Genomic DNA, 21,121 nt, shown 5'->3' with positions numbered 1-21,121 from the left:
ATTGACGCTTCTGCCAATAGTTTGAAGCCTTCCAGGCCTTCAACGGGGCCGGTGTAGCGCCATTGGATAATAATAATTGTTATTAGGATAGTATTTCATGAAGTCTAGTGTAAGTTAGGCTAGGGCAAAGCGGGAGCGCAATAAAAGCTCGCTCTCTCGCTCTTGGCGAATTCGCCCCGCTTTGCCACCGTAGGTAAGGTAGGCACAGAAGAAATTGTTTTAATATATGAAGGAAGTCGAGAAAAATCCATGAAATCGAACGCACGCACTCCTTTTTTTTCGTCGTATTAAAATACAAAATTGCAGTCACCCAAGTTGTTTCGGTATCGTTATTTAGAAAAACTATTCTTAAATTTCAGTGACCACAACCAGTCTGGCAGCTGATTTGGTCGGCCAATCGAGCAGATTGTAGACCAAATCCTGGCGCCTGTTGCACAATATGTTCAGTTCATCGACTAGCAGAACTGTGGTCACGCGCCTCGGTGCTGGCGTGATGAAACGCTTCTCCAGCAGTGTGTAAGCATGCTCCCAAGACACAGTCTTGCCAGTGAGCTGTTTGTATATCTGGATATCAAAGTCGGCTAGCTTGTCCTGGCTGACTAGGCGTTGCAGTGTGCGAATGACTCCTGTGACAGTGGCAGTCTTACCAGTGCCAGGGACGCCAGATACATACATACAGCCGCCGCTCTGGTCCTGAACCTTGCCCTCCAGAAAACTGTAGATGTTCTCGAACTCCTTTTCGCGACACGGCAGGCTCTTGGGCACAACGGAGACGTGTAGCTGCTCACGTGCCAGCTGCAGCTGGGACTTGCGGGATTCATCCACGGGCTTGCCCTGGGACTGAGCTCGCCGGCGCGTATTTTCTTCAGCTTTTGTGAAGGTGTTATCGGTGCAGCTGAAGCTGAAGTTGCAGCGGTGCCACGAATCGGGGTCACTGTTGACTTGGCAGTGGCGCTTATGCGTCGCGCTCGAGTGGGCGTTTTCTGAACAAATCTTGGCGAGTAGTCTGCGTCCGCGTCCTCAGTGGACTTCGTTTTGCGTCCTCTTTTAGGTGTCGATATTATTTCATTGTCTTTGAACACACGCTGCTCCACAATGTTGGATAGTTGGATGCTTCTTCTGGGTGTGCCCTCAGCTGTAGTAGAGAAGATTAGAGTGGGTCGCCTAATAAGGGACAACCTATCGACTTACCCAGTCGACTAGTGGCCGACTTAAGGATGCTCTTCCGTCGCGTCGAGGGAGTCTCCTGTGCACCGGTATTGATGTCCAGCGCTTCCCTCGCTTTCTTAGTGGGAGTGTGATAAATGTCCCCATTGTTGACACCAAGTCGCTTGCGTCCCTGTGTGGTAGGTGTGTCTTTGGGATCGTCAACGGCTAGTGGATCGTGATCTATCGAAGCAAGGCGCACAGACTTTCTTCGCTCCGAGATGCGCAGTTTGATTTTCATATCATTTGAGGGTGTCCTTGGGTCCGGCGTCTGCTGCACTATTGAATAATTCAGACAGTCCGAGTCCGCTGCGCTGTCTGCGCCTCTGTCCAAACTCAGATTCAGGTTACGGCGTGCAGCCGACGCCCTGGACTTGGGCGTCTCCACTTTAGCGTTCTTTTCTGTCAGAGGGGAAGCCGTCAGGTAGTTGGCATTAACCTCTGCCTCAGCTCTGGAATATCTCTTTTTCTTCTCCGAAAGCCGCACCACGCTGCGACCCCCTACTATCTTGATGGGCGACACTTTGTTGTCGCAGTTGAAGTAGTTGACATCCACAAACTCCAGCGAACTGGCCGCGGCCATGGAAGCCCGCCTTCGTTTCTCCGTGGTAGCTGCCTCACCAGCAACAGCCAAACAGGCTGAACCTGATTTGGGTTCATTACGGTTTGATAGCGATTTCCGTGATCGGGATCGGGATGATGATTTGTCATCGGGCTCGTCCAGCTGTATCTCCAGGGGTATCAGGCGATAAAGCTTCTTCACCTTGATGAACTTGTATCGGCTTACAAACATGGGGTAGTCAGAAGATTTCACATGGGGTAGTCAGAAGATTTCAGTTTAACTAAAGCGCGTTGCACTATCTGCTCGGCAGAGAGTTGTGATGTGCTTTCCAGTACCAGACACTTTCGGTAAATGGCTCCCAAGGCCACGTCGTTGTCGTAGGGACGATGCTCTTCGATCACTTCCAGGTTGAGGTCAATGGCAATATCGTCTGCATCAAACACCTTATGCGGAATGGCGATTGGGCGAGAGTACCACTGGACGATGGCTCGACAGGGCTCTTTGTGAGTCATTTCTCGAAGCTCGTACAGATAAAGGATCTTGGCGACATCGCAACCATCCACCGTATCTGGTTCTGCCGCATCTGCATTGGACACCAATATGTAGTCTCCCACTGTTAGTGTCAATGGCCCGTAAATGCACTTTTTATAGAAGTAAACGTTTTTGTGCTCAAGATTTTTCACAAACTTGCTGGGGTCGTGGCTACCGATCCACTTCACCTGCTGGCAACAACTAATCACATTTTCTTTGTTAACCATAGCGTTGTTGATTTATGGAGAGTCGAGCTGTTTTAGTGCCGAAATTCTGATTCGTCAGCTATTTTAAATAGGTTTTGTTTTCTGTGCCACAATCTCTTCTTTGCGTTGCTTCGTTTTGGCGCAATTTATTTTCGTCTGCTTTCCAACACTGTTCGTCGCGTTTGTTATTATTTAGTTTATTACGAAACTCACCACAGACCACACCTCAATAAAACGTTAAAATTTAAATCCAAGACATTCGATTTTTAGTTTATGCAGTTAAACCCAGGAACAAAATTGTTGGCAATGCGTGCCTTCCTTCCATCCTTCCATTTGGTCAACTCAACCCCAATTTACAACAACCTCCTCAGTTGTGGTCGTGCTGTCTTCATAACCGCTTTCTTTAGAATTATATGAATCTGTCGTGTTGGACGGCGTTGACTTTTTGTTGTTGATGACCTGTGGGTAGATGGTTAACATGTAAATGATGATGAAGTCGTTGAAGAGAATGAGAGATGCCAGCAGGTAGTCTCGGATACGCATCTCCGCAAATCGTCCGCCATTGATTGTCTGGGCATGGTACATCACGAACTGAGAAGGATAAGGATAAAAGACGCTTTATAGGAGTATATCCATGGGACGACACCTAGACCTACCATCAGCACAATGAGCCCAATACAAACCATATAAGCGTAGAACGAATACGACATATTCATAATTTTATGTATCATACTCATGAAGACGGTGATAGAAAGGATAAGGAAAGCTACCACAAACAGAATGACTACATTCAGAGTAAGGTCTTGCTATGAAAGATTATGAGGTCGAGATCGGGGCTTAGAGATGTATATACATAGCTATATTTACCGGTAAAATGGATCCGATTAATATGAACAGATATGTCAAGAGCGCACAGATGAGGAACCATGCGATCAAGTTTTTCCAATGAGTTTGCGCCGACAGCGCGAATAGTCCGATGATCAGAAACTCCACCTAAACGGATATAAACATGAGAAAACTCAACCGACTGTCTTACCATATCGAATCACAACTACTCACAATGAGTAAGCTGAGCAGCCAGTTTAGGCAGAGCACGAATCGCAGCCTCTTGATGAATATAAACATCGTGAACAAAAGCATAGCAGAAATAAAGAATATCAAACTTATCCAATAATACTTGTTGACGTTATCTCGGAAGTCCTTTCTAAAGATTAGAATGCAAAGATTCACCTGGTGCACCACTGCACCAAGTCTCAACTAAACTTACAGCAAGCAGACAGCCAACCACTGGGATAGGGCCAGCACCAGCCAGGCCAAGGTGATGCCGTAAACAGTGCAGGAGAATTTTCTGCGTGACTTCCGATATGCCCGAAGTCTTCGGCGGCGCTCTTGCATGATCCAGAATATAGTCGCTTATCCGTTTATATAATATTATACTTTTTTATACGCTTCCAGTATATCTACAAATCGGAGTGGTCAATGAACGCCTTCTATGATGTGCTGTCGGATAAGGAGGGCTATAGTACACAGTCTCTAATACAAAGTGGAATCGTCGTTAAAAACTTAATTCACGCTAAACTATAAGAATTTGATACGATACTATATACTATAGTATATATACACTTTATACTCTTGGACAACAAAAGTACCTGGTGTCCGGTGCAGTGAAAGTAAAGAACTAGCTCCGAACAGTAGCATGATGAGTACTGAGTCATCGTTGGGCTATAGATGGCTGCCAGAGAATCTTTTGCATTGGTAATTGGTGTGCTTTTATTTATGAATAAGAGTAGAGTATAATGTTGTTTTGGGTACGTACGTAATGAGTATAAATATCAAGCAATTGAATTAAACGTCTTGCATCGCATGCGTAACAATTTTATGTATAATACGTATAACATTTATTCTGTAATCCGCTTCTGCTTTGTCCTGTACTAAATCATTAAAGAAGCATAATATTCGACTACTGATTCTCATTGGGTTGTTTGGGGGTAAGTTAGTGTTGGATGACCTGTACTCATATACGCAAAAGTACGAGTATCTCGGGTGTGGTTTGGTTTGGTTTGCTTAAAAATAAAATAAATCACAATCTATATGTACATACCATAATACTCAAAATTCTTAGAACTCTAAATCAAATCAATGAAACGAAATGAGGAGAAATGATCACTGCGTATGGCTACAGTCCTAAATAATGTTACAAAACAAGAGCCAACAACAAATTAAGCACAATTAAATCCGCTTCGAGAGTGTTGCAGACTGCTAGCAGTGTTTTGTGGTTGTGTGTCACTTGAATACAACTAACAAATATCGATATTGAATGAATTAATGTTTTGATAGCAGAGAATATGCTGATTGGCCTCCGACCCAACGTCTATTCTATGTCGTGGAAGCGAAGAATGGCGCGTCCTGGTATTTCGGAGGTACACAGCTTCTGGATAACCTCGACGGCCTGCTCGCAGGGGAACACGGAGTGTGGCGGCGGCTCAATCTTCTTTGTGGCAACCAGCTCCACCAGTTCCGCCAGCTGTTCGGCGGTACCATTTGAAATTGGTGTAATATCCTGCTGGTACTCGTTCGACAGCCTTGAAAACTTTGGTAGCAAGTTCTCGGCCACCTCGTCGCTGATCAAGACCACACCACCCTTAGACAGGCAGTGCATGGACCGATGGAGACTTCTGGAAGTTGTGCCAAAGTCAATCACCACATCGACAGCCCCACCGCATACATCCTTGGTGCGCTCAATAAGCTGTGGCTCATACAAGCATTCGTTCCACTGAACAACACTGACACTGCAGGGGGAAAGACACGAACACAGAATTTTCATGTTAGTATTCAGTCTGGAGCAGCACTATTCAATTTCACTTACTTCTTAATTTCTGTGGCCAAACGGAAGCCCTCGTCTCGAAGACTAGCCACTGTGATATCCACATTATCGGCGCCAGCCAAGGCAAAATGATAGGAAGCAATACGCACTGCCCACAGTGCAAGGCCGCCAGTTCCGACAATTAGGATTTTGCACTTCTTCTTTGGATCAGAGCTTGCGCGCTGAGCGAGGATCTGTGTGACCACGGCTTGGGCCTTGAAGACGGCGTTCATGGCCAATAGGGCGCCCGTGGGCAGCATAGCCGCCACCTCCATTGGCAGGCTGTCGGGTATGGGCACGATGTGCTTCAAATCGGGTACCACCAGGAGCTCGGCATAGCCGGCCGGGGTCTCATCGAACGGATAGACAATAACGCGCTGTCCGATCCGCAGTCCACAGTTGTTGGTCTCTGTGACCTCTGAGCCAAGGGCCTCAATTACGCCTGCTACCTCGAAGCCCGGAAAGAACGAGCCCTCTCGAATGCCCTGGTGAGCGGGCGACATCGAATTCACCGACGGACAGTAATCGCTCAACTCTGAGAACACTGACGACATGCTGGTTATAGAATTGGAGCGATCCCGTCGACGGTAGCATGCGCCTGCGCACACAATCCTGATCCGAGCACCCAGTGCTGGCGAGTTCTCGATGGGCACAAAAAAGTTGAAGACGCAGTTTTTAGCCCCCAGCCCGGGCGACTCAATTGACACTTGGCGACACAATTTGTTCATGTTGTGTGGTGTATGATGAAGATCTGTATCGGTCGGCGGCAGAGCAGACGTCAGGGACAATGAGTTTAACGACAGCGAGGTATCTGTTGTTCCGCTGCAAATGAACAAAGGATAAATGATTTTGATGTCACAAGGCAGGATAAGTACCCCCAAAGTATCCCCCATAAATATTGTCGAGTTCCTGGCAGCTACGCATAATTTGACTCTCTTTTCTAAAAGTTGTCGGAAAAGGCAAGTTCGAGTCTCTAAATCATATAGCCACCATAGCAATGATCGTCCAAAAAAACAATTTAACCTCTTAAATATGTGATAATAAAAACGGAGTCAACAAAAAAATACAAATGTCGTCACTATTTGATATAGTAGCTGCATTAGAACAAATCTTTCGAAAAACAACTCCCATACAAATACACGAACGCTCGAAATTCAAGGGCACTCAAAGCTTCGGCCCCCGAAGATAGCCTGAATAGATTTAAAATTTCGAATGCATTAAGTCTATTTCCATACCAGCGACAAAGTCGATACATTTTAACAGATTTTACAAATTGAGGATCTGATCTGATTGGTCGGACTGGTTCTAAATCGCTTTCTCATCAGAACTTGATATGCTATAGCAAATTTGTTCTCTCCGTCCGCTTTTACTGTGTACAAATACAACAAAAACGATAATTCTAGATTTCAATGCCAACAACATTTCAGCGTTTCCCATGTAAATAATACTCAAGTATGTAATTTGTTTTTTTCGTGAACTAACAATGTATGGGGTGCGCCAGCTAAGGGGTATCTAAAAGGCCAAGTGGGCAGGCATTCGTAGATAAATATGGTTTATTTATTCAGCATTCGGAAGAGCGGTTGCTGTTCGATATGGATCCCTTCACCTCAATGACTTCAAAATACTTTTATTATCAGATAACGCCTCTCATTAGATTTGCTTAATATATGACCAGCGTTGGAAAAATAAGTGCTCATAAAAAAGATAAAATTTGTTCACTTCTTTTTACCACGAGTATCATATGTGTATGTTATTTATAGTATGTACTGGCTCGTCTAGCTTGCCAATTAGTGGATATTGCAGTCCAGCGCGATAAGAATGACTAGATGGATAATCGACCATCGACCATCACGAAATCGTACCGAGATAGGCTAAATTTCAATATATTTCAGCCCTGTCACTTTCATTGAGCCATAATTTATACATCAGTATGTATGTACGTTTAGTTTACCTTCTTGTACTGAGCAAAGTGTGGGGTTGACTACAAATATCGACCGGCAGTTCGTAGTCCTCTCTTCCCTACTGTGCGTTTACAGTTGCTTCTATGGCTACCTCAATGTAGCACAATTTTGTAAATTAGTACTGTTAACACATTCTTTTAGCACTTTTACTAATGTTTTTAGACGGATCTTACTCTTTGATGCACTTTGTTTCAGATTTTCGCGTCTTGACCAGCGCACTTCCAAAGAACAACTCAGTCGTAAGTGCGCCGGAGCGGCAGCTAAAAGCAAAACAGGCCGGCCAGAGTATATTAAACAGAAGGTAAGGTAAGACGAATCAAGCGACTGTTTGTGCACTTGATATTCTATTTTTTTTTAAATTGCTTAAGGGGGAAGAAAAAAATCAGTTTATTCATACATATGTACTCCAGTTGGTGAGATAGAAAATTACGCCATTGTGAAGTGCCTACTTGATGAGTGCAGACTTGCTGCATACCTGTGGGGAGTCTGCAATCTATGGCACCTCAACAGTGGGCTGCCATACCTTCTGATTAATGTACCCTTCGAACAACAACAGCATATTTTGAGCACGCACGGACTGCCTGATATATAAAGGCTATGAATATCTTGTTCTTCCTCTCTCTGCTTTAGATTTCCCTCTCCCCAACCCCAACAAAGTCCGAGAACTGGTCAGAACGAACCTCTTGCCAAAATGTAGTCGATTGTGTTGCCGGGTGGCGGCCAAAGAAGTTTTTTTTAGATCTTTCTACGACAACATATTAAAAGTCCATGTGGGGGCGGGGGCGATGAGGATGCCCCATTAGTCACGTCGGAGTCTTTACTACAGCGCATCCCGTTCTGATTTGATTGCAATCTACACCTACTGCACTAGAAAAATCCAAGCACTTACAATATGTAATTGAAATGCGTCGAATGCGTTACCAGGCAATAAGGCATAAGTGTGTTATATACAGTGCACAAAAAAATTCTAAATACGACCTTGGCGCTTATTACTATGCAGTTTATCAGCGGTATCTCATAAATATTTATGTATGTATGTACGTATGCACATATGTACATATTTGTGGCTTCACTTTTTTGTGAAATGTGTTTCACTTATTCCAAATCACCAAACATCTTTGTTGACCTAGGTTATGACTGATAGAGATTTGAAAATAACCCAAAGAGATTTCTGTAGCAACGATAATAATACATATTACGGTTTAAATTTCGTTAAAAGAAATTTCTGTGTCGCCTCTTGATGTACATAACTGAAACATAACGACACTTCATTCAAGCAGTTCCACAATGTTCATTTAGAAATACAATTCTACTGGGATATACAAATGTATGTACATATGTACATATATGAATGTATACTATTTTAAACCACAGTATGCATCTGTCACTCTCTGTTTGTATTTAGATTGTTTTTGTTTGTAAAGCGCGAGAGAGTGGTGAGGTGGATAATTGAGTGAGAGTGTAAGACGGCAAGAACAACAGAGCCAAAGCCAAGCCAAAAGCACGTGCTAGTTGCGTGATAATCACGCACAGCACGTATGCCCCTGCAGTACGGGTCATTAATGACTCAGCTGCTGACACGTCTATGACCGCGTCACTACCCCCGATGACATAGTCGATGGCCATACGCTGAGCTGATGACATTAGCATGGAGATGTCCTAGGGTATAATCGATGAAATTGTCATCGAGCATTGCCGAAAAATCATGACTTAATAAGCGATGATTTTTCACGAAAAATCATGCATTTTATAAGTGATGATTTTTTGGCTTAAATCATCGCTTATTAAATGCATGATTTTTGCCCAAAGATCATGCACATAATAAGCGATGATTTTTACCTAAAAATCATGCATTTTATAGGTGATGATTTTTACCTAAATATCATGCACTTAATAAGTGATGATTTTTCACGAAAAATCATGCATTTAATATAAAAAGTAATACATTGTAATTGTTTATTTTTCCAATTATTTTTATTTATTATTATTCATTATTGTCTGCTTTGTATTTTTTTTCTCTTGAGGTCTTCTGAAAATGACTATTCTTAATGTTGTGAATAGCCTTCCGAATCACTTTTTCTGCTGGCTCGTCGGGTATTTTCATCTTCACCGCCGCTGAAATAATTATTTAACACGCGTACAACACATATTATTAATTATTTAAAAACTGCACTTACCTGATAATAATAATAATCACAGATTACTTATTTTCACTTATTAAAACTCCGTGTGACGATTGCAAATAGCAAAGAACAAAGCAAATGAGTTCTGTCGACGCAGACGCAAAGAAGACGAAAAGATAAAACGAAGTTCTCTGCTACTGCGCACGGTCGGCAGAACCGAATTACGTTCGGCACGCGCGGAAAATAGCAAATGCAAAGCGAAGAAAGAAAAAGAGTTCTGTCGACGCAGGCGCAAAGAAGACGAAAAGATAAAACGAAGTTCTCTGCTACTGCGCACGGTCGGCAGAACCGAATTACGTTCGGCACGCGCGGAAAAGAAAGAAACAAAAGAAAAAACAAAGGGTTCGATTTGGCTGGCGTCAACGCCTGGATGACATTGTAGATGACATTCGTCATCGCTCACTGCTGGTACTGCAGGGCCTGGACAACGTCTCGTACTCTCTTTCGCTCTCTCTCTCACTCTCTCTCTTTCTCTCTCTCTCTCTCACTCTCTCTATCTCACTCTCTCTCTCCGCATTGGTGTTCCGTCTGCCTCCCCACTGTAATGGACTGGAAAAAATGCGGCAGTCGAATTCGGAGATGAATGAACAGCTTCTTTGTGCGTACTTTGTTTTTCCTTGTGAGCCATATATACCTAGGTATGTGCGTACATACAGTATGTCTATTAATTGTTTGCAAAATGAAAAAAGTCACGCAAGTTCAACTTAAACATAATTATTTATTAGAAAAGGCACTTGTTTTCATGTTCAGTCCTATACAATGGTTTTCTTTAGTGTATTCTTAACAAAATAGGTAACAAAAGAAAATGAAAAAGAAACAAAAACATAAAAAATTCATAAAAACTAAACAAAAACAGCAAATATCGTGTGTCTATTAAATCTTTGCAAAATGCAAACAGTAATTTTAAAAAAGATATCTTTAAATGATGCAGCTCTATTTGGCTAATATTTTGTGTGTCCTCCATTAGCATCCAATACTCCTCTGAGACGTCGCGACATCGATGATATTAGGACATTTATGTCATAATATTCGGGTATTTTTAGCCACTCCTCGTTTATACACAGAATCAAATTACTTTTTGAGGTGGGGCGTCGTTTGGCCACCCTTTTCTTTAACAAGGCCCACAAATTCTCGATAGGATTAAGATCCGGACTCTGGGGGGCGTGTCAATCACTTTGTTGCAATTGTAAAGTAGCCAAGTGCGGCAAATGAATGATTTGTGCTTTGGATCATTGTCCTGGTACAGCTTGTATTTAAGTTTGCTGGTGTTCTGGGGATCAACGAAGCCAAAATTCTGCGCACTTTTTGTCAATTCATTCTTTAAAATGTCCAAATAAAATTCTTTTGTCATAATGTCATTGAAAATGCGCAGCTCTCCAACACCTTTGGAAGAAATACAGCCCCAAACCATCACTGAAAGCTTGCCAAATTTCACAGTGGGCACAATGTTCTATGACTGGAGGGCTGTAATCGGCATACGGCAAACTTTTCCAGGCCCAAAATTAAATATCGCAAAGTTTAAGCGTTTCTCAATATTAGCTGTGGATAGCAACGGCTTCTTACATTTAAAACTTTTCGCACAGTCTCAGGGCAAACGGTCTTGTTTAGATTAATTTTTATATCATTGACCAACTCTCTGAGGCTTGTTTGAGGCTTATTTTCCACGGTTTTCAATATTTTCGAGCAATCCCGCCGAGAAAGCTTCTTTGGTCTGCCGGTAGAGGTCTGCAATTCCAGCCTATTTTCTTTTTCCGCACGATTAATAATATTATAGACTGTTCTCAACTTAATATTGAACATCTTGGCCAACTTTTTAGCTGTCTTTCCTTTGCCATAATTGAAATAAACCAATTGTATCAGATTATCTTCGGTTCGTTTACCGGGCATTGCTAAAACTTCAAATAACACAAGAATCTGAACTGAATGCAAGAAAATTTGTAAACGAATGACTGCAAAGAAGACTTAAGAAAAGCACGCGTCTGGTCGTTTTTGATTTTGATGTCCCGTTTGTTTTTCCTTCGTCTTCTTTCAATCAGTGTTTACATATTGCAAAGAATTAATAGACAGAGTCATACATGCCGCTTTTTTGTTTTTTTAATTTCTTTACCGTTTGTCTTGGAATTTTGACCTTTTTTTTCGTCATACCTACAGCTTAAACACATTTTGATAACAGTTAATAAAAAAAATTCCCCCAACTTATGCCTTTACTCATATTTTCCATGTTGAAGTCAAACTTATGTGCCTTTTTACATTTTGCAAACAATTAATAGACATACTGTATGTATATACATACATAAATATAAAAATGCAGTTATGTATGTAAATTATTATTTTCCTGAAAACTGCATCCAACATCAACCGTCTACCCCGTTTTCATACAGCCGTAACAGAGTTCGTTGTATCTATGTATTTTGGATGCAACATCTGTTCGGAGGAAAAGGCAAAAGTACCATTTAAAAAAAAACGAATTTATACAATAATTACGAGCAATAAATGTACACAAATACATATGTACATATCTTTAATTAAAAGCTCGGACTCGGCTCCAATTAAAGCAACAAGAAGAACTTTGGACATGCCGAAGAGATCATGATCCTCTCTCCTCATCTCGATCAGCTCCACACCACACAAGCTTACTGTTTACTGAATTATTTATTTATTTGTTATTGGACCACATTCCAGTTAATTTTATTTAATGGGCTGAATCAATCAAACTTAATGATTGATCGAGAATGCAAATTTGTCGCGTCGTCGCGCCGAAAAAATGTGGGCCGCGGCCTGCAGCAGATGTAAAAAATTATGCAGCAATGAGGCATAACATTTTATTGCACTCTTTGACTGTCGACCGCGATGAACTGGATATTTTTAGTCCCTTTGTGTGCGAAAGCGATCAACGGCGATCGCAATCAGGAACAGAGCCGTCCCACTTTGTTTTTCCTTGTGTTTCCATCAACCCCGAGTGACATATACTCTAATTTACTATCCTTGATTGTGTTTTAATAAGCTAAATATGAATTATAAATTGTGCGATATTCTTAATGCTTAGTAACCGGTGATATTTCTGGGGTATATTAATTTGGCTTGTGACTGAATGATCTTCTGATCTCGTAAAAGAGTATCCCGCACATTGTAATTATGTAGCTTTAAGTAAGTTTTACCATTGTAACAAATTTTCATGGATATCTATGTTGAAGTATTTTATCATTTTCGAGCGTGGAAGCGTTTTACCAGCACAGAGCTGGCTCAAATCTTTAAGTGCTGATAAGAAAGTGATCTTTATGATAGTATAGTTGAACGCGTGCTATTGTACTTGTAAAAACAAAAAACAAACTTTTTAATTCACAAGACACTTGACTTTATTTTTGTTGCTCCCTTCAAATGTTGCTTACGCTTTGATTCGATCTGACGCATGAGTCCTGCCCATGATAGAAATTATAATGTTTATTACGGTAGGTAAAACAGGATACTAGGTCAATACACATTGATACATAAATCTATGTATCAAAATATGTACATATTTGCATACATAATCGTATTATCCGGCAAAAAACGCCCTGATTGGGACTCAAACTACGCAGTAGAAATCCTCAGAGGGTGAAAAATCGAAGCCGGAAATTTGAGTAAGGTGGAGCAAGAGAGTCTCAGCCATGTTTTTGCACGGAAGCAAATTGCGTAATATGGGTTAATTCACTACTTACCTTGTAAAAAACTTAAAAGCTTCGCTACTCCTCAATTATTTATATAAAATGCTTCTACTGTTGGATATCAAAATATGTTCAGTGTCTGTTAACTTTAATTGTAATTATAAAAACGCCTCTGCAGCGTTGCAATTTTTAGTAACTTTTGCCACTCTTGGTTTGACTTTGAAGTCTCCTTTGCTAAATATAAGCGAACCAGGGCGTACGCTTAAATGTAATAATTGAGATTGCGCAAAGCAAGGTAAGATTTTGGCAGTTCAAAGTTAACCGTTATAGTTTGGTACAGTGGAACTAGTTCGATGCTAGATGTGTTGACCTTTTTAGCTTAAACCTTATTTTAAGTCAAATCAAATATCGAAATCGGGTAATTTGATTTCCGATCATGAACGGAAACAATTACCTAAAACTTGAATTTAAGAGCAGTTCAGGGGAAAGATATCGTGTTTTTGTCGTCGTCTCGGGATCTATTCCACTTGGTACAAAAAGACACCGTCGTGCCGACGCAGGATTTTTGAATTTTCGCTATCTTAAATCGCACTTTAGTGCATCATTTATTCCAATGGATTGCATTTAAATCCCTGTCGCTCATTCACTTTCAAACAATTTCTATTTGGCGCGTATCCAGTCGATAGTATCGATAGCCGAACTTGAATCGGGTAAAGTAACAATGAGACTTATTCCATGCATAATGTTGCAGGGGACATTAATTTGTAAGCCCTGGTTTAGTCAAAGTACAATACAATGCTGGTACTTGAAAGTAGTTAATCTGAGAGATCTGAATTTTTAATACTTTTCGGTATTTTTTTAGGTCAAAATTGAACCGACGGTATATTTACGGTATATCGGTATATAATAAAATATTTTGCCAGTTTCATCAATCTATTAAATTTCATTTTCAACGTTATAAAAGCTATTATTTAAATTAAGTCAATCAAGTAGAAAATTGATTCATTAATCGTAAAAAATTGAGTGGGCATGGTTTAATTTTCTATATAGATAGTATTATTCAACGGAATATCAAAAACTAAGAATAGGTATAGTAGAGCTAAAAATCGTCAGGATTTTTACGGTATATTTCGGTATATTTCTGAGGGTCAGACCGTATATTTTAGGGACAAGTCCGCGGTCACTTTCGTTTTTTTTTTTTTGTTTGCCCATTTTTGCTAAAACTTCTTTTTAAGCAAAATGCAATAAAAGAAAGTATTAAGAATACACCAGTTAACTAGAAAATTGGTTCATCAATCGTATAAAATTATGATGGCATGGCTAAATATTCTATCTAGCTAGTAATATTTCACGGAAGATCAAAAACGAGGAATATGTAAAATAGAACTTGAATTCGTCAGTATATTTACGGTATATTTTTCAAATGAGATTTTTCAAATCGAATGATTAACAATAGTGATGTAAATTTGAATGAAAACATCGATGTCGATGTCGATTTAAAGATATGTATACCATCTATAGTAAATTTGATTCATTTTGTTCAAAGTGACCGCCACGATAATTAGATATTGATCTTTAACAACACTGCGCATGTGCCCTGCTGCATATCGATGTTCTCATATTGATGTTCTCATATCGATATTCTTCTTTCGGCGTCTGTCTCTTGCGTATGTTACTCGGAAGCACATATAATTCTGCATACTGATCTTCTGCTGTCTTACAAATAAAATAACTTTAACAGGTTATGGGCCCAGACACCAATTCACCCAGAAACAGTATAAAACAGAAACAGTGAGAAACAATAAACATTGTTTGGTGCTTAGTGAAAAGCAGTGCTAAAAAAAATGGCATAGACTCATTAGTGTATGTGTGTACATAGAAAGGCAAAAGAACAAGTTGAACAAATTCAACGGAGATTCGCATTATGTTTTTTTGATTAGAATTTTGCAGCGAATCGGACCGTTGCCGTGGTTTAAAGTTCAAAATGAAGCAGTCCCAACGGATCAAGAAACACAAAAGCGAACGGAGACTCAAGTGTGTATACCAAAAAGTGCGTATGCCAAGCCGCACAAAACCGCGAGTGTGTATACCCAAAAGTGTGTATACCAAGCCTTAGAAAATCCCGAGTGTGTGTGTGTAAATAGCAACTCGGAGGGATACTTAAGAGAAAACGAAAAAACAAAAGAAAGACACGGACAACAGTATTGTCGTCGTAGTTGCTTTGTGCATGAGACGATCGACAGTTACAAATTTTGCACTGTGGGACAATAAGTATAAAAAATGAGTGGAAATATGAATTTCAATATTGAGAAGCTGGACGAAAACAATTATAGCACATGGGAAGTTTTGATGAGAAGTGTTCTCATACAAAATGATTTGTGGCCAATCGTCAGTGGTAAAATTGAGCTTAGTGAAAGTGCAACAAATGAGCAACGTGCAGCTTTTGAACTAAAGGATCAAACAATTGTTGACGTTAAAAATGTCGGATGGTATAAGTGCACAGGAATATTTGCGGAAATTCCAGGTGGTACACGAGGCTTTAGCAGAGGTCAACATAAAGGTTGATGAAAAGATCTTATCAGTTGTGTTGCTAAATGGTTTGCCTAAATCGTATGAAAGTTTTGTTGTTGCGATTGAGACGCGAGATGATTTGCCGAGCTTGAGCATGATAAAAATAAAAATTTCTGAAGAAGCGAATAGGCAGGAAGATAGCACTAGCAAGGAAATTACAAGTAGCGCGGAACTACACGTCAGTTATGACAACAACAATTTTAAGAAAAACTTTAAGAAGGGCAAAAAGTGTTTTAAGTGCGGAAAGGAAGGGCATTTTAAATCGGAATGCCGTGCTAAAAGCAAGCAGGAAGGAGCAAACAACAAGGGCGCAAACAGTAAAAGCGGGGAAAGATTGGGTACAATGCTTTGCGTAACCGAATATGCCAAAGTGGAACCAGAAAAATATGTACCAATCCTAAGTTTAGCTAAGCCAAATGACCAGATGTTAAATGCATGGTTCATAGACAGTGGCGCAACGGCGCATCTATGTTGTGACAAGGAACGCTTTGTGTCGTTCACGGAAGATAATCAAAAAGTATTTTTAGCCGGCGGTAAATCACTTATTGCTGAAGGGCATGGAACTGTTCAAGTAAAGTTCGGTGATAGATCCGTTACGCTGGAAAAGGTTATCTTGGTACCAGATTTGCAGTACAATTTTATATCGGTTACAAAACTATTAAAACATGGAAAAAAAGTTGTGTTTGAGAAAAATCAAGCGATGATTTTTGAAAACGGAAAAATAGGTATAAAGGCACATCTGGAAAATGGATTGTTTATGTTTCAGGACAATCAGGAAAAGTGTATGAACATTGTAAATGTTGAGGCATATGCATTCAAATGGCACAATAGGTTCGGCCACGTACATTTTGACGCATTAAAGGAAATGGTTAACAAGGAGATGGTAATAGGTCTCAAGGGCATATACAAGCCAAAACAAGTGTGTGCAACATGCGCAAAAAGTAAAATTTGCGTGCAACCATTTCAATCGAGCACAAACAGGTCAAAGGGCGTTCTAGACTTAATATATACTGATGTATGCGGTCCAATGCAAAAGCAGTCAATGGGAGGCAATCGATATTTCGCCACATTTATTGATGATTGTTCAAGATATGTATCAGTAAGTTTCCTAAAAACCAAAGATCAGGTTTTCGAGGCTGGGAGAAAAGTCAAGGTTTTACGAAGCGACAATGGCCGAGAATACATATCAAACGTTTTTGATAATTACCTAAACCAAAATGGAATAAAGCGAAACTTAACAGTGCCATATACACCTCAACAAAACGGAGTTGCAGAAAGGGCCAACAGAACATTGGTAGAAATGGCAAGAAGTATGCTGCTGCATGCTGGGTTAAGTGAATGCTATTGGGCAAAAGCGATTCGAACTGCCACGTATTTGCGAAATAGAGTGGCAAGCAGCTGCTTGAGTGGGGTGACACCTTTTGAAACATGGACAGGTAGAAAGCCAGTGGTATCGCATTTAAGAGTTTTTGGCTCAGTAGCGATAGCTCTAGATAAAACAAAGAAATCAAAGTTCGCACAGAAAGGCTTAGAGAATATAATGGTGGGCTACTCGGATACAGCCAAAGCATACCGTTTGGTCAGTAAAGAAACCAGGAAACTCGTAGAGAGTAGGGATGTCATTTTTGTAGAACCTGAAGGGGGCAAACTAGATGCATCATGTTCCAATGACATGGCATCAATTGAGGTTCAACAAAACCAGGACTCTGAACCCGAAATGGATAGCGAGCAATTTAAAGATCCAGAAAATGAGCCAGAAAATCAGGAGGAGATTAGGTCTAGTAATGACATTCTTGTAATTCCAGAACCAATAAGAGGACCAGGACGCCCAACCGTAGTACGGACGGGCAAACCAGGACGACCAAGGAAGCAGTATCATATGCTCAATGCGATACTGGCAGCAGACGTACAAGTTCCACAAAACTACGCACAAGCTGAACGGTCTACTGGAGGCGAGATATGGAAAGCATCAATGAAGGACGAGTACGAATCTCTCGTGAAGAACGGCACGTGGTCGCTTACTAAATTGCCTAGTGGGAAAAAGTCCATTGGATGCAGATGGGCTTACGCAGTTAAGTCCAATCCGGATGGAAGCGTGAACAGGCTCAAATCACGTCTGGTGGCGAAAGGTTGTAGCCAACGCTACGGGATCGACTACAAGGAAACATTTGCACCAGTTGTACGCCACGCAACTATCAGGTTGATAATTGCACTTGCAGTCGAACATGGTCTCCACCTACATCAAATGGATGTTGTCACGGCGTATCTCAACGGCGAATTGGAAGATGAGGTTTTTATGAGACAACCTGAGGGCTTCATCAGCGAAGTTCACCCAAATCACGTTTTGAGGCTTCACAAAAGTATATATGGCCTAAAACAATCAGGAAGAGTGTGGAACTCTACGTTGGATGCAACGCTGAGACGCATTGGTTTTATACCGACTGTCAACGAACCATGTCTGTATTGTAAGCCAGGTAAAAATATGTGTCTAATAGCTGTCTACGTAGATGACATTATTTTGGCGTGCAAGGAACTAGATGATATATCTGATATCAAGATAAAGATCGCAGCAGAATTTGATGTGGTTGACATCGGGCCTATGCAATACTTTTTAGGTATTGAGGTGAAACGTGAAGGCAGTACGGGTGCGATTTCAATCAGCAACTTCCGTTGCTCGAACAGTACAATTTGAAAGATTGTCGACAGACGTCCACGCCTCTTTAAGCTGGTTACCAGGTGGCATGCAACAAAGAGGACTGCCGCAGGGTCGACATCACATCGTTCCAAAAGCTAATTGGAGAGTTATCTTATCTTGCTGTTATGACTCGTCCGGACATTGCGCATTCGGTGAACAAATTAGCACAACGTAACAAGGATCCCCATTCCGAGCATGAAGCGGCAGCCAAGCACATCCTTCGATATTTGGCAAAAACTATCGACTGGGAGATATGCTACACAAAGCAAGGAAAGGCAATTGAGTGTTTTGTTGATGCAGATTGGGCAAGTGATATGACGAACCGAAAGTCATTCACTGGCTATGTATGCATGTTGGCAGGAGGAGCGGTTTCTTGGGAGTCAAGAAAGCAATCGACGGTTGCCCTCAGTTCCACGGAGGCAGAGTACATAGCCTTATCATCTGCAGCAAAAGAGGCGATATACTTTCGCAGCCTACTGATTGACTTGAAGCTGATGTCCAAGGAGTCAGCTATTCAGATGTACGGCGACAACATTGGAGCACAGCAGCTTGCTAGAAACCCCATGTTTCATGCACGTACAAAGCACATCGACGTCAAGATACATCATATTCGAGAGGTTCTCAAGAGAGGTGAAGTCAACATTGCGTATCTGCCAACCGATGAGATGATAGCATATCATGCTCATATCTCATTCTCATTCTCATATCGATATTCTTCTTTTGGCGTCTGTCTCTTGCGTATGTTACTCGGAAGCACATATAATTCTGTATACTGATCTTCTGCTGTCTTACAAATAAAATAACTTTAACACATTTTAAGTCAAATATGTTTACGTCATTGCTGTGTTGCTGCTTACAGACGACAAATACGCAATGATATGAAATTAAACTACCGATGTTTTGCAAAACATCAATGCATCACTCAACATCGTTAGCAGCAAAAACATCGGATAACATCAGTAAACATCGGCAGAAAAAAATCGATGTTTTTTTACATCACTAGCTCGAATGATTAACAATTAAACGCAACGCAACGCGTAGTAACAATCAAATCAACAAGTGATCAACATTCAACATGTCTGGCGATGGTAAGAAAAGTTTTACGCGGGCCGATGTTGCAAAGCACAACACCAACAAGGATACCTGGCTGCTCATCCACAACAGTGTGTACGATGTCACGGCGTTTTTGAACGAGGTGAGAAATCGACTGGGGTCACAACAACAAGATTGGTACACGTCGACGATTATAATACTAGAAATTTCTAGTAGACATCGGCACGTTGCTTTTTCTCTGCTCCACCACATCTATCCGAGCCCCCTTTTAGCTGTCGAAACTGCTGTTGCCTTCCGCTTTGTCTGTTTAAGTCGCTCAACGCTTCGAGTTGAGAAACTATCCGCTCACAATATTCATAACTATGTACGTGGATACATATGTACATACATATGTATTGTACGCGCACATGGGTATATGTAGCCAAATGTTAAGCAAAACCTGGGTCCGCATTTGCATCTCATTTGGGTGGGTAGACAATTCCTACGCAATACCATTGTTATTGGGTGTAATATCATATCATTTGCTTTACTCCATCACCCCGATGAAGCAGGTCTAAGAAACCGCCTCGCCCCCACTGATATCATTGAGATTGCTTCGTGCACTCTTGATAAGCTGGCTAGAACCTCAAACTAACGATGACGCTGCATTTTGTGGCTTGAAAATAGTAATAGTGTGGATGACAATGCTTCGCACTTCAGTTTAATTTCTAATTCCAATGTCTGCCGCAGCCGCTCCCAGGAAACGAAACAACCACTAGTCGGTCATGTTTTAAACATTCGCCCGATCACCGTGATCTTCGCTGTTTGTGTTCCCTTTTTTCGTTACTTGTGGGTGTATTCTTTCAGGGTCATTCATTAGCATATTTGGCCAGCATATCAATACCAGCAACGATGATGTATGCGAATATTTATTTTCCTTTCTTTTCCGTTCCTTTTGCAGCATCCCGGCGGCGAGGAAGTGCTAATCGAGCAAGCCGGCAAAGATGCCACAGAGAATTTTGAGGATGTGGGACACAGCAACGATGCCCGTGAAATGATGACAAAGTACAAAATCGGAGAGCTGGTGGAGTGCGAACGCACCAGCGTAGCGCAGAAGTCTGAGCCCACCTGGAGCACGGACACGCAGAACGAGGAGAGCTCGATGAAGACGTGGCTGCTGCCCCTGGTCCTGTGCCTGGTGGCCACCCTCTTCTACAAGTACTTCTTCGGCAGTGCCAAGCAGCAGTAGAAGACATTAGGAGCCAGAAGAGACTACGCCTGCTTCAGTGGAACGGCCGCGCGTTCCTCCCACTTACCACTTAGTTAGGTATACACGCAATCTACAAATCACACTCGGTCTGGACCCGGACGCTTGTAGAGGATTAGTTAATGGAATGGGATCCGATGATTGCATGGACAGGAGCAAAAGCAGGGCGTAGTGATTTTTTATAGTACATTTCTCCTAAGTTTTAAAGATAATTCTGCTGGATGTTTTTTTAGCATTTGACCTTCTTTTGTACTCTTACTCTTTGTAATTCCTTCAGGCGGTGGGCTTGGCTTGAGCTCTGTTATTAATGATATTCTAACTTTGCGACACAAAACGAAAACCAAATAAAAAAATAAAACATCTAATATGTGTGTGTACGTTGAACAGATTTTGAAAAAAA

General features: G+C 41.3%; 4 protein-coding genes across 5 annotated transcripts; 1 reads left to right on the top strand and 3 right to left on the bottom strand.

The window, feature by feature from the left end:
- Positions 1-315: 315 nt before the first annotated feature.
- On the bottom strand, positions 316-2,020 carry LOC117192718 (origin recognition complex subunit 1-like). The gene is made up of 2 exons (XM_033397452.1): positions 1,192-2,020; positions 316-1,135 (listed from the first exon to the last, which is right to left on the bottom strand). The coding sequence occupies exons 1-2, from the start codon at positions 1,997-1,999 to the stop codon at positions 600-602; spliced, it is 1,344 nt and encodes a 447-aa protein (XP_033253343.1). The 5' UTR covers positions 2,000-2,020; the 3' UTR covers positions 316-599.
- Positions 2,021-2,798: 778 nt separating this feature from the next.
- Positions 2,799-4,194, bottom strand: LOC117185964. Its single transcript, XM_033397456.1, has 5 exons — positions 3,773-4,194; positions 3,565-3,709; positions 3,373-3,498; positions 3,162-3,311; positions 2,799-3,096 (listed from the first exon to the last, which is right to left on the bottom strand). The coding sequence occupies exons 1-5, from the start codon at positions 3,898-3,900 to the stop codon at positions 2,848-2,850; spliced, it is 798 nt and encodes a 265-aa protein (XP_033253347.1). The 5' UTR covers positions 3,901-4,194; the 3' UTR covers positions 2,799-2,847.
- A 56-nt stretch (positions 4,195-4,250) lies between these two features.
- LOC117192719 (zinc-type alcohol dehydrogenase-like protein C1773.06c) lies at positions 4,251-13,354 on the bottom strand. Of its 2 annotated transcripts, none has more exons than XM_033397454.1 (3): positions 13,211-13,354; positions 5,372-6,190; positions 4,251-5,294 (listed from the first exon to the last, which is right to left on the bottom strand). In XM_033397454.1, exons 2-3 carry the CDS (start codon positions 6,094-6,096, stop codon positions 4,877-4,879), a joined length of 1,143 nt encoding a protein of 380 aa, XP_033253345.1. In that variant the 5' UTR covers positions 6,097-6,190; positions 13,211-13,354; the 3' UTR covers positions 4,251-4,876. The 2 variants fall into 2 exon arrangements, with proteins under 2 accessions (XP_033253345.1, XP_033253344.1); XM_033397453.1 differs by lacking the exon at positions 13,211-13,354 and adding an exon at positions 7,320-7,492.
- A 6,074-nt stretch (positions 13,355-19,428) lies between these two features.
- LOC117193040 (cytochrome b5-like) lies at positions 19,429-21,086 on the top strand. The gene is made up of 2 exons (XM_033397776.1): positions 19,429-19,617; positions 20,416-21,086. Exons 1-2 carry the CDS (start codon positions 19,498-19,500, stop codon positions 20,701-20,703), a joined length of 408 nt encoding a protein of 135 aa, XP_033253667.1. The 5' UTR covers positions 19,429-19,497; the 3' UTR covers positions 20,704-21,086.
- Positions 21,087-21,121: the final 35 nt, after the last annotated feature.

The sequence above is a fragment of the Drosophila miranda genome, assembly GCF_003369915.1.
Source record: "Drosophila miranda strain MSH22 chromosome Y unlocalized genomic scaffold, D.miranda_PacBio2.1 Contig_Y2_pilon, whole genome shotgun sequence".
In the NCBI taxonomy this organism is placed as follows: Eukaryota; Metazoa; Arthropoda; class Insecta; order Diptera; family Drosophilidae; genus Drosophila; species Drosophila miranda.
Note: the sequence above shows the minus strand (reverse complement) of the source record. Positions and strands in the feature narration are given on the sequence as shown.